Here is a 13,810-nt window from a genome sequence, read left to right on the forward strand (position 1 = left end):
AATGTGTTGCCTGAGGAAGTTGTAGAGGCTGGTACAATTGCAACATTTAAAAGGCAGTTGGATGGGTATATGAAGAGGAAGGGTTTAGAGGGATATGCGCTCAGTGCTGGCTAATGTGACTAGATATATTTAGGAAATCTGGTCTGCCTAGATGTGTTGGACCGAAGGGTCTGTTTCCGTGCTGTACATCTAAGTGAGTCCAGACTCTCAGCAATGTTGTTGACTCTCAGCTGCCCTCTGGGCAATTAAAGATGGACAATAAATGCGGCCTAGCCAGTGAGGCCCTCATCCCTGTGAATAATTTTTTAAAGAAGAGGTGAACATTCTAAAACTGAAATGAGAATATAATCATTGGAAATGAAGGGGAGAGAAGGGAAAGAGCAAAGTAAACCAGAATGCAGAAATTTGGGGATGATTAAAAACTAGATGAGCTTTGGTCATCTAGTGCCTTGTACTTGTATGAATCAGCAATAGTAATTTTTGGACTTCTCATGGTAATCAACCTCTTATAAATGATGTAGAAAGAGTAAGTGCTCTGACAATATCGGAAAATGCGGACTGCAGCTTTCTGACCTTTCTTTTTATTGATTGTTGATGTTTCAGGTCTATAGATACCTACCTGGCTTTGACTGGTTCTTCCTAGATCCAATCACTGAGAGTGGTATCATCTTCCCAAGTGATGAGAAGTAAGTCAGTTTTTTTTTCAAAAAGTATTTTAATGCAATAATTGTATTTCTTTTAATTTAGCCAGTTGTACCACTGTGGAATATTTATACATGTTTATACACAATATGATATGTGAGTTTCCATCATAACCAGTCTGATTTTAATTGATGTATTGCAATGTTGATGCATTTAGTACTAATGGGAAAATTATTACATTTAGTATTAGCTGTGGCTTTAGTTGACAGCACTCCTCTAAGTCAAGGTTGTGGACCCTATTCCCAAATTTGTTTGCATGATTTAGACTGATACTTCACTGCAGTACTAAAGAGAGTTGTACTGTCATAAGTAAGGATAAGATGTCAAACCTAAGGCCCTCTTGCCCCATCAGATTGGAAATTATTCGATTCGTAGAAGAGCATATTGTTTGCAAGATGTTACTGTGTGTAAGTTGGCTGACACTGTTCATGCATTGCAGTAATGGCTGTGGTTCAAAGTACATAAACAATAAAGAGCTTTTTTAGGATATCCTGTGGACACGAAATATTCTGCTGAAATTCTGATTAAAATGATTTCTCATGCATTATCATTTCCTTGTATATATAATTTATTGTTTATCTAAATTAGGTAAAGTTAGTGGGTGTTCTCTTATGTTTAAAGCCTAATTTGAAGTATTAGCCTAGAAATGTTTTCTATTCTAAAAATTAATTTCATTTTATATTTTCCTGTGATAGAACACAAAATTATCTAGGTAACCTCTACATCTGAGTCTATAACTGTTCCTTACCCCTAATCTAACTGAGACACCAGATGGTTGAAGATTTTTGCTCATTGAGTTCTCCTTTGATTTTCTTTTTACAGTCTCAATCTATATACATAACTTTTTATTTTCTTCCCTAACAAAAGTTGTTGAGTGAATGTTCTTAGCTTACAATTGGCCTAGTGTCATCTTACCTTTGCTCATAACACAATCCCTTTATTCCAGGGATTGTCTTAGTGAACATTCTCTGAACTGTGTTTAAGGAAATAATCTCTCCCCTTTAAATAAGGAACCAAAAACTGCTCTCATTACTCCAGATGTGGTCTCACCGGCACCTGATTTAGTTGCAGTAAGACTTCCCTACTCTTATCTTCCAATCTCCTTGAAATAAGGGCAAACATTCCATTAATCGCCTTGATTATGCTAGCTTTATGTTTCTTGTGCAAGTATCCTCCGGTCTCTTTATTTTGCACTTTGCTGCAATCTCCATTTAAATAATACTGTTCTTTTGTTTTCCATTCCAAAATGAACAACTTCACACTTTCCCACATTTGGCAACATTTTGCCCACTTAATTAGCCGAGCAATGTCTCCCTGTTTGTATCCTTCTTGCAATCTGCCTTTTCACTTATTTTTCCCATTTGACTACAGTCCATTTGCTTCCTTTCTCTAAGTCATTAATATCTATTTTAAACTGCCAGCACTGATCCCCGTGGAACCACACTGGTTACAGGTTACCAACCAACCTGAAATAGTACTCCTTATCCCCACTTGCTGTCTCCTGCCCAGTAGCCAGTTATCTCTACATGTTAATTTGCTACTCCAATGCTATGGGCTCCTTACACTTTCAGGTCTTGTGAGGTACCTTGTTAAATATAAGGAAAGTCCAAATACAATGCATCTACTGGCCCCCCCTCTATCCAATTATTCCTTGAAAAACTCTCAAGTTAGTCAGGCATAATTTCCCTTTCATGAAGTCCTGCTGATTATGCTTGATTAGTTTGATTTTCTATGACTGTAAAGAATACTTTGTGTTCTTTTGGACTCAATGTATTTTCCTTGGTTTTTGACCTGAAATCTTTGTCAGTCTTTCCAACAAGATGACCAATGATCATCTTCTAATTCGAGTTTGTCTTTGTTTGTTCTGACTGGATAAAGTCAATATTGGTAAAGCATTATTATCTCAACACAGGCTGATTTTATTGAAGCTTTTATTGTTTTACACAGCTTGTCACTGTTGATATCAATTTAATTTCTAAATGGTAGGTCAAAGCTAGACTCTAATGTTGGATTTTAACTTGCTGGAAGGGAGGATCCATGAACCACTGTTCTCAGATACAACAGTGTTGTTTATGTGCCTGTGTGTACTAAGTCTGCACCTGGAGTAATGTGTTAAAAAGCTTTGGATACAGAATCAAAGACCTTGGACATTGGGGAGGGAAGTCAGAGGTTTGAAAGAAGAGAGTTGACAGCTTGGTAGACATGCAATCGGGCAATTCAGAGTGGAAAGGGCGGTGGCTGGATAAAGGCTTTGTGGGAAAATTTGGTGATTAGAGGGATTCTGTGTGGTTTCCAATCGAGGAAGATTGCCCAGATAGGCATGCTGAATTGAGCAGGTAAGTGGCAGGGTAAGTACCTAACATTTCTTTTTCTTGGTTTAGCTGCCCATTCTCCTATTACTTGGGAAACCCAGTCATCCAAAGTTAAATTCAAATAATGCATACAAATAAAGATTGTCATCTTGTAAAGCATCAGAATATTTCTGGGAGAGTTTAGTCTGTTCCTTGGCCCTATCCCACCACTATTAAAGCAAAATACACCACAACTACTCTGCCCCTCCCTCTTAATCCAGTCTGTTTTGGGGTAAGCTAGTACATCATGATATCCCTCTACACCCCTCCCCCACCATTTTTTGATGTTGTGTAGCGCATTCAATTTATAACTCTGATGTTGCTCTTTAAACTTAGTCTTATTTGTGAGAAAACTCTGAACAGTTCTATTTAATTTGTGAATTAAATAGAAGCTTACAGCACTACTATGATTTCTGTTCCTTTCAATGAAACAAAACTCCAGCAGTTAAATGTGACCTTAATTTTGGTTAGCTTAATTCATGATTACACAAAACAAGCCATCCTGAGAAAGAGAGAAAAGCTAATTATCATTTGTCCTACTTGACATGGATACATTTATTTTTCAGTTTTCAAAATGGATATTTTCAATTTGTTACAAATTGAAGGTTGACCCCTCCCCCTCTGAAAGCTAGAACTGAAACAACCAAAAAGGAGCACCTCGCCGATAATCTATAAAATGTGAAAAGTAGTGTAACCTGCTCTTCAGCAACTTCCAGTGGTTAAATAAATTAATCCCTGACATTCACTTTAAAATCACCAAGTAACAATTTATTTATCTAACTCTAACAGTGAACAAATTAACTAAAATATTAACAAACCAAATATATTCCTTAACTAACTATTCCTGAATAAAATAAGATTCCAATTGTATGCTATTCCATCATAAGTCCTATTCATATACAAAAAAGTAGAATTTAGTCTCCCAAAATTATGTCTTCCAGAAGATTCTATGCCTTTTCCGTCGAATCTTCTGTCAGGAACACTTCTTCTGATTCCTCTGTCAGGAAAATCTTTTTCTGGTGTTGGTACCGTTATTGTTTTAGATGATGCTTTCTCTGTTACATGACTGTAAGAGCTGATTTCTTTTTTGAGAGCTAAGGAGTATCAGCTCTGGCAGATGGCAGCTAGCTCTTGGGTCTTTCTCCAACTGCTCTCTTTTATACACTTGATAACATAGCAATATTTCTTACATAGGATTCGTCCAATCTTGTTAAAACAATCAGATGTAAATTTAATAAGTTTGTGGTATCTAGGTGTCTAGTTTAAATTGATTGGCTAAACTTAAAAAGAACTTGTCTTGATTTAAAAACTGCTGCATAGCCTGCTAACTGTATGGACTTTTGATACAAAATGTTCTAATTCAGGTGCTGTCTGTTCCCGCAACCCTTAAAGGTGTTCACAGACATCCATTTTAATTCTAAGCAAGGGGAAAAAAAGCATCATCTTTCAAAGGGACCGTGCAACGTTTCCACTTTTACAATTTTACAAACACCAAATTCTAACTTCCTGTGTCTCAATCTACAATTACTGTACCGAATTTCGCAACACATTGATGCATATGACTAGCTACTTATTAATACTTCTGTTAGAGGATAGTAACTGGTTTTGAAAGGCAGTATGTCAACAGATTAAACCATACGAGAGAAATAAACAACAAGTTGTATTTATGTTATATAGCACCATTCCATTGCACTTGATAGGAACTTTCAAAGGAAAATGTAACGACAAGCCACATTAGAAATAATAAGTTAGTTGATCAGAGTTTGTCAGAGGTAGATTTTGAGGAGGAATTGAGGTAAAGCAGTACAGCAAATAAATTCTTAGACATATGAAGATGCAGCCATCAGTTGTGGGGTGATTCAAGTTGTTACTCAAAAAGCCAGAATGAGATGAGTGCAGGTATCTCAAAATTAGAGGGTTGGAGGGAATTAATTATAGCAAGTGTTGAGGCTTTGGAGGGATTTGCGAAACTGGATGAGAATTCTAAATCGAGATATTGCTTGACCAGGAGCAAAATTGGCCCATCTTATAAAGATAAAAATCATCAGGTGTTCATTCAGTCAAATCAGACAAGGATAAAATCTGATAGTAAATGAGAAATGGGAACTAGAGAGGATAATAGTAAGGAATTAGTCTTAAATTTAGAAGTCCCATGCTATGATAATGATGACAGTGGTTGGGTGGATTTAGCATGGGAGTATCATTGAATTTAAGGTCATTGTCTAGTTAGGGTCACTTCACCCTTCAGTAAGAATTTCATTCTCAGCACCTTAAACCTAGTTGTTATATTGATCGAAATGCATTGACCTTTTCTTCCCCCTCAGCTAATTCAAATGAGATTATGGAAAGTCACCTTCCCTTAACCATGCAATGGAGACATTAAACTTGGCAGCTTACATCAAGAAGACTTCCTGACTTTGAAAGAAGGTGTCACCTCCATTTTGAATTTGGCATTTAAAGGGCTATTTAAAACCAAACAAAAACAAAAGGATCTGATGTTCTCTTTAGTCCTTTAACTATATGTTCTTTTTGTGACTGTTCTGCTCGAATGTGCTAACTGCCATTCTTCTAATTTTCCTTCTTTAGTGTGCAGCATATCACCTGTCCATTGCTGATTCTTCATGCTGAAGATGATGCCGTCATCCCCTTTCACCTGGGAAGAAAGGTGAGTCATGCATGCAAGTCTAACTTCCAGTAGTTGAATGAGTTTGTGACCAGTTTTGTATTTGATACAGCTTGTTCCCTATAACACCCATTTCATTAGTGTGAATTAGCTGTAGCGTGATTGACGAATTGGGGACATTGTTTCTAAAAACACAAACTTTTGAATTATGTGTTGGCTGTAATGCGATTACATCGCCAACACTTTAAGCACTGTTTCTAAAGCATGATTTTTCTATAGCATCATAGAGTCCTACAGCAATGGAAACAGACCTTTTGGTCCAACCAGTCCATGCCTAATGCAGGGTTGCATATGAACGCAACCATTGTGTTATAAAAGAACTATCTGCACCTTTCTTGTTGAAGCATTGAAACCTTCAGTTTGTACCTTCATCACAATGTATCATTTGAATGAAGTTTTTTATAAAAATCTTTCTAGGCTTAGAATATGGTTCCTGATATTAATCTGGTGTCAACTGTGACTTGGTGGTAACACACTCGCTTCTGAGTTGCAAGCTTGTGACTTCTGTTCTCACTGAGCATGTAATCCAGCATGAACATTCTCCAATGTAACAGTGAGCAGAGTTGCACAATTGAAAGTGCCATTTTTGGATGAAATGTTGAACTCTAATCATATCTGCACGTCAGATGAAAGATTTTAAAACAACTCCTGTGCTAATATTTAAAGAAGAGCAAGGAAGTTCTCCACAATGTTCTGCTTATTATCATATTACTGTTTGTGACAGCTAGTTCATAACTCCATTACAACATTGACCATACTTCAATAATACTTCGCTGTAATGTGCTCGGGGAAGTTGTGAAATGCATATTTTTAAGTTTGTTCTTATTTTAATTTCAAAATATATTTTTATGCCAGTTAATTAAGTTGCTATTTGCACTTGCATAGCTGTTGCTAATCAGAATTATTTCCAAAAGGAAAAGCGAAGAAAAATATTTATCAAAATAAAATGATTTACGGTACAAACAATTAGAATAATTTCCTTCAATTGCAGTTACACAAAATTAAGACAGCCAGAGCTATTTTTAATAAAAGATTGCTGGAAAAGCTCAGCAGGTCTGGCAGCATCTGCAAAGATAAATCAGTTTATCTGGTGACCTTTCCTCAGAACTGATGGTAGCTAGGAAAATGTTAGTTTATGTGCAGAAGATAGGGTAAGGGTATAAATGATGGGTGGGGATAGACCCCAAAGAGAGGGAAGAGCAGTCGGACAGACAAAGGAGTGGATAACAATCTGGCCAGGAGGGTGAATAGCAAATTTTCCACTTGGAGACCCTGCAGCCCTCTAGACTGAATATAGAGTTCAATAATTTTACAGCCTGAATTATCCCAAATTCGAGCCTCCTACCCCACACATCAGGCCTTATCTCAGTGTACCATTACACACTACTAATTGCTGGCCATTAATAGTTATTCACACTCCTAGCTAGATTGTCACCTGCTACTTTGTCTATCCAGCTGCTCGTCCCTATGTTTGGGCTCTATCCTCACTTATTGTTTGCTCCTTGCCCCCTCCTCCCACCCTATCTCCTGCATATAAACTGACATTTTCCCAGGTACCATCAGTTCTGAGGAAGGTTAACTGATACTTCACAGGTGCTGCCAGACCTACTGAGCTTTTCCAGCAATTTCTGTTTTTGCTTCTGATTTAAAGCATCTGCTTTTCTTTTGGTTTTTATTTTGTAGCTATTTTTAGTTCATTACCATTTGGCAAGCCTCATCTGCTGGGACTAGTCACCATTCAGAGCATCTGTTTTGCCTGAGTCGTACTGATCTTCAGTCATTTTGAAGTAGTATTCTTATCCAAAACACTAGCTTTTCCTCAGCTATAAAGCAAAAAGTTGCCAATCTTTGCAAGAATGAAATACTTTGAAGACATTTAAAAAAGAGTTTAAAAGTACAAGTGGTGCAGTAGTAGTGTTCAAGTCCCACATGGTCTTCCCTAATATGTCTCAACAGGTTGATTAAAATAACTACTACGGAGATTAATTAGAATGGATCCACAGATAAGTATCACTTTGAACAGTCCCTTGGGATCACGGAATACTTACTTCCAGACCAGCCTAATGGGTTCTGAAATGGCTGTTAAACCCAATGCATGACCTGCACTTTGTCATATGTGGGATAGGTAGTGCTGAAAGGTCAGCTTGATGAGGTGTTTGGAGGTTGATGAGGTGCTGTCCAAACTTTGACTTAACCTGTGTATGTTCCTATTGAAATCTCTTAATCTGTTTAGTTTCTTCCCGAATAAACTACCTCCATTTTGGTTAGTCATAATTCAGGGACTCCCATGAGTTGTGGAGGGGAACAGAATGGTTGCTGATCTCAAGGTCTTTGAGGTCATTCCTAAAACATTTCTGTTGTCCTCCTGGCAATCTGTTTTGTTCTCCTAAGCAGAACAATTGATTTGGAAACATGGCATCAGGCAAGGTTTGCTGGAGGTCTGACATCCTTTGCCCCAACTTGATTTCCTGAGCAGGGGTCAGGATTCTGAGCGGGACCTCAAGTTTCAAGACATCAATGTGTGCCATAGAGCTCTGCCCACCTCCAACTTATGTCACAGGTCTTTTTTTTTTCTTACCATCAATTAACCCTCTTTCCCCCACTTTTAATATTTATCATTGATAAGTCCAAACAATCCTCAAGCCTCAATGGGGTCACAGCACTGCCCTTCATGTTTCCAATTATGGAAAATACCTTAGGACTGGGATTGCTAACTTTCCAAGATTAGAGTTTCCAGGAATTGAACACTAATCTCCAAGGTGCTGCTTTGAGCAACCTTGGAGAAAAATAAATTGTACATTTGAAATTTTCCAAAAATTTGAATATTTCAGTCATTAGCTTCAAACCAGTTAGAGATGGAGGAAAATGTCTGTTCTATAGTCTAAAATCATCCAGTTGTGAAATGAGATTTCTCTATGATATGGCATGGAAATTGGAGAGTCACAAGGATGAATTTGAGTGACAAATGACAAGAGTGGGCTTGGGGAAGTTGGCAGCAGATAGTCATGTGATGAAACTTCCAGGAATTATTCAACCAGAGTTAGTCCAGAGCAGTGAATATTAGCAAGACTTATCCTAGCCTACAAAAGGTGAAAGTGCAGAAGGCTGCATTTGACTGAGCTGGTGTCAATGGAATTCTGAGAAAATGGTCCAATCCAGAGCATCTCTGCTGGAGTTCACTAGGGTATGTCCTTAGCCCAACCATTTTCAGGTGCTTCATCGATGACCTTCGTTCCATCATAAGGTCAGGAGTGGGGACGTGGGACATTTGATGATTGCACAATGTTCAGCATCATTCATGATGACTCAATTACTGAAGCAAACTGTGCAAATGCAGTAAGGACTGGATACTATCCAGGCTTGTGTTGAAAAGTAGCAAGTAACATTTGTCAAACAATGCCTATCTCCAACAACAGAATCAAACCATGACCCCTTGAAATTCAGTGATATCACCATCATTGAATTGCCCAACTGTCAACATCATGGGAATTGCCATTGACTAGAAACTGAACTGAGACAATTAATTCAAATCCTGTGGCTAAAAGAGCACATCAGAGGTTAGGAATCTTGCAGTGAGTAACTTACCACCTGACTTCCCAAAGCCTGTCTACTATCAATAAGGCTCAAGTCAGGAGTGAGATGAAATACTCCCCAATTGCCTGAATGAATGAAACTCCGACAGCAATCAAAAAACTTGATGCCATCCAAGATAAAACAGCTCACTTGATTGGCACCATATCCACATTTAGTCAATCTAGCACCAATGCTTAGTAGCAGTGAACATTTACAAAATGCATTGTAGAAATTTAACAAGGCTCCATAGCACCTTAAAACCTATGACTGCTTTTATATAGAAGGTTAAGGGCAGAAGACAGATTGGAATACCATCACCTTTCATTCCATGCCTCTTGCCATCCAGACAATCCAACATATTGCAAATATATTGCTGTTCCTTTATTGTTGCTAGATCAAAATCTTGGAGCTCTCTCTAGTAATGGCATTGTGGGTCTACATACACCAAATGAACTGCAATTGTTCAGGACTACGTCTCGCCACCATCTTCTCAATGGCAATTAAGGATGGGCAGTAAATGGTTGTCTAGCCAGCAATGCCCATTTTCCATGAATTAATTTTTTTAGGAAAGACCATTCATCTTTTGCTGGCTTTTCCAAATAAAAGACTCACGGCAGATAACTCCTCACCCTTTCAGTTCTAGGACATTTAGTGAAAGTCATTCGAGAGGTATTTAGGTGTTGGAGGTGATTTCCTCAAATTCCAGGAGCAGCAATTAGTGTTTTATATGCTGTTGCGTTGTTTTGGAACTTTGGCAAAAAAAGTCAAAACAACAGCAGTTTAAAAGGGAGAAGAGCAAAGGAAGCACATGGTGAGGACAGTGCAGGAGAGAGAGAGAGAGAGAACCTGCGCAGTTACTGCTTTGGTTGTTTTTGAATTCGTGTTTCGCTGGACATCGAAGTGCATCTGGGAAAATTAACAAACAGTGAAATTCATAACTAATCTTGGAGGAACTGTTAGGTGAAGTTCACAGCACAGAATCAGATAAGTTAATTGTTGTTTTAAGTCTGTCCAGGAGAAAGGCTGCAGTAGTGAGTATAATGGATTCTTTCTTGAGTATATGCTTTTGGAGATAAGTCTCTTGATTAAACTTAAAATATAAGCCATAGCTATTAACTTAACCTGGGGCAGTGTTTGTAGAGGAATAAGATGGTGTTATTTTCTGGGTCTGCAGATTGTGAAGGAGCAAATATGGCCTTTGCAGTGATATGTACTTCTTGTCAGATGTGGGAGTTTAAAGAGAATTTAAGGATGACTGCGGATTATATCTGCCATAAATGCTGTTGGATGCGAATCTTATCAGATCGAGTGGATCGGTTGGAGAGACAGATAGAAGCGCTGAGGAATTTGCAACAGCAACAGTATGTGATGGATGGCAGTTATAGGAAGGGGGGGAAAGTCTCAGATACAGTCACATAGATGGGTTAACTCCAGGAAGAGTAAGAGAGGTAGGCAGCTAGTGCAGGAGTCTTTTGTGGATATACCCATTTCAAACAGGTATGCTGTTTTGGAAAATTTAGGGGGTGATGGATTCTCAGGGGAACGTAGCACATACAGCCAAGTTTCTGGTATTGAGACTGGCTCTAATGGACCAAGGGGTACGTTGGCTTCCAAGAGATCAATTGTGTTAGGGGATTCTGTAGTCAGAGGTACAGACAGACTTTTCTATGCCCAGCAGAGTAGAAGCAGAATGGTGTGTTGTTTCCCTGGTGCCAGGATCAAGGATGTCTTTGAGAGGGTGCAGAATGTTCTCAAGGAGGAGAGGGGCCAGCAGGAGGTCATTGTCCACATTGGTACCAACGACATTGGAAGGGAAAAGGTTGAGAATCTGAAGGGAGATTACAAAGAGTTAGGCAGAAATTTAAAAAGGAGGTCCTCGAGGGTAGTAATATCTGGATTACTCCCAGTGCTACGAGCTAATGAGGGCAGGAATAGGAGGATAGAGCAGATGAATGCATGGCTGAGGAGCTGGTGTATGGGAGAAGGATTCACATTTTTGGATCATTGGAATCTCTTTTTGGGTAGAAGTGACCTGTACAAGAAGGACGGATTGCACCTAAATTGGAAGGGGACTAATATACTGGCAGGGAAATTTGCTAGAACTGCTTGGGAGGATTTAAACTAGTAAGGTGGGAGGGGTGGGACCCAGGGAGATAGTGAGGAAAGAGATCGATCTGAGACTGGTACAGCTGAGAACAGAATTGAGTCAAACAGGCAGGGACAAGGTAGGACTAATAAATTAAACTGCATTTATTTCAATGCAAGGGGCCTAACAGGGAAGGCAGATGAACTCTGGGCATGGTTAGGAACATGGGACTGGGATATCAAAGCAATTACGGAAACATGGCTCAGGGATGGGCAGGACTGGCAGCTTAATGTTCCAGGAAGGATAGAAAGGGAGGCAAGAGAGGAGGGGGGGGGGGTGGCATTTTTGATAAGGGATAGCATTACAGCTGTGCTGAGGGAGGATATTCCCGGAAATACATCCAGGGAAGTTATTTGGTGGAACTGAGAAATAAGAAAGGGATGATCTCCTTATTGGAATTGTATTACAGACCCTCCAGTAGTCAGAGGGAATTGAGAAACAAACTTGTAAGGATATCTCAGCTATCTGTAATAATAATAGGGTAGTTATGGTAGGGGATTTTAACTTTCCAATCATCGACTGGGACTGCCATAGTGTTAAAGTTTTAGATGGAGAGGAATTTGTTGTGTGTACAAGACAATTTTCTGATTCAGTATGTGGATGTACCTACTAGATAAGGTGTAAAACTTGACCTACTCTTGGGAAAGAAGGCAGGGCAGGTGACTGAGGTGTCAGTGGGGGAGCACTTTGGGGCCAGCGACCATAATTTTATTCGTTTTAAAATAGTGATAGTAAAGGATAGACCAGATCTAAAAGTTGAAGTTCTAAATTGGAGAAAGGCCAATTTTGACGGTATTAGGCAAGAACTTTCGAAATTGGAGGCAGATGTTCGCAGGTAAAAGGACAGCTGGAAAATGGGAAGCCTTCAGAAATGAGAACAAGAATCCAGAAAAAGTATATTCCTGTCAGGGGGAAAGGGAAGGCTGGTAGGTATAGGGAATGCTAGATGACTAAAGAAATTGAGGGTTTGGTTAAGAAAAAGAAGGAAGCATATGTAAGGTATAGACAGGATAGATTGAGTGAATCCTTAGAAGAGTATAAAGAAACTAGGAGTATACTTAAGAAGGAAATCAGGAGGGCAAAACGGGGACATGAGATAGCTTTGGCAAATAAATTAAGTAGAATCCAAAGGTTTTTACAAATATATTAAGGACAAAAGGATAACTAGGGAGAGAATAGGGCCCCTCAAAGATCAGCAAGGTGGCCTTTGTGTGGAGCCACAGAAAATGGAGGAGATACTAAATGAATATTTTGCATCAGTATTTACTGTGGAAAAGGATATCGAAGATATAGACTGTAGGGAAATAGATGGTGACATCTTGCAAAATGTCCAGATTACAGAGGAGGAAGTGCTGGATGTCTTGAAACGGTTAAAGGTGAATAAATCCCCAGGACCTGATCAGGTGTACCCGAGAACTCTGTGGGAAGCTAGAGAAGTGATTGCTGGAGGTTGGCAAACGTGGTGCCACTGTTTAACAAGGGCAGTAAAGACAAGCCAGGGAATGATAGACTGGTGAGCCTGACCTCGGTGGTGGGCAAGTTGTTGGAGGGAATCCTGAGGGAATCCTGAGGGACAGGATGTACATGTATTTGGAAAGACAAGGACTGATTCTGGATAGTCAACATGGCTTTGTGCGTTGGAAATCATGTCTCACAAACTTGATTGAGTTTTTTGAAGAAGTAACAAAGAAGATTGATGAGGGCAGAGCAGTAGATGTGATCTATATGGACTTCAGTAAGGCGTTCAACAAGGTTCCCCATGGGAGACTGATTAGCAAGGTTGGATCTCATAGAATATAGGGAGAACTAGCCATTTGGATACAGAACTGGCTCAAAGGTAGAAGACAGAGGGTGGTGGTGGAGGAGGGTTGTTTTTCAGACTGGAGGCCTGTGACCTGTGGAATGCCACAAGGATCGGTGCTGGGTCCTCTACTTTTTGTCATTTACATAAATTATTTGGATGCAAGCATAAGAGGCACAGTTAGTAAGTTTGCAGATGACACCAAAATTGGAGGTGTAGTGAACAGCGAAGAGGGTTACCTCAGATTACAACAGGATCTGGACCAGATGGGCCAATGGGCTGAGAAGTGGCAGATGGAGTTTAATTCAGATAAATGCGAGGTGCTGCATTTTGGGAAAGCAAATCTTAGCAGGACTTATACACCTTAATGGTAAGGTCCTAGGGAGTGTTGCTGAATAAAGAGACCTTGGAGTGGAGGTTCATAGCTCCTTGAAACTGGAGTCGCAGGTAGATAGGATAGTGAAGAAGGCATTTGGTATGCTTTCCTTTATTGGTCAGAGTATTGAGTACAGGAGTTGGGAGGTCATGTTGCGGCTGTACAGGACATTGGTTAG

At 39.4% G+C, this 13,810-nt stretch overlaps 1 protein-coding gene across 1 annotated transcript in view; it reads left to right on the top strand.

The window, feature by feature from the left end:
* The window catches only part of abhd12 (abhydrolase domain containing 12, lysophospholipase), a 156,000-nt gene that overhangs the window by 128,186 nt on the left and 14,004 nt on the right, over nucleotides 1-13,810 (top strand). Inside the window, exons 11-12 of the mRNA XM_043696423.2 lie at nucleotides 604-686; nucleotides 5,640-5,718. Of these exons, the coding sequence (XP_043552358.1) occupies nucleotides 604-686; nucleotides 5,640-5,718 (162 nt within the window). The remainder of the gene's footprint in view (nucleotides 1-603; nucleotides 687-5,639; nucleotides 5,719-13,810) is intronic.

This window comes from Chiloscyllium plagiosum, unplaced genomic scaffold, assembly GCF_037043375.1.
Source record: "Chiloscyllium plagiosum isolate Xiang-an unplaced genomic scaffold, Cpla_swu_hap1 HiC_scaffold_10, whole genome shotgun sequence".
Classification (NCBI taxonomy): domain Eukaryota; kingdom Metazoa; phylum Chordata; class Chondrichthyes; order Orectolobiformes; family Hemiscylliidae; genus Chiloscyllium; species Chiloscyllium plagiosum.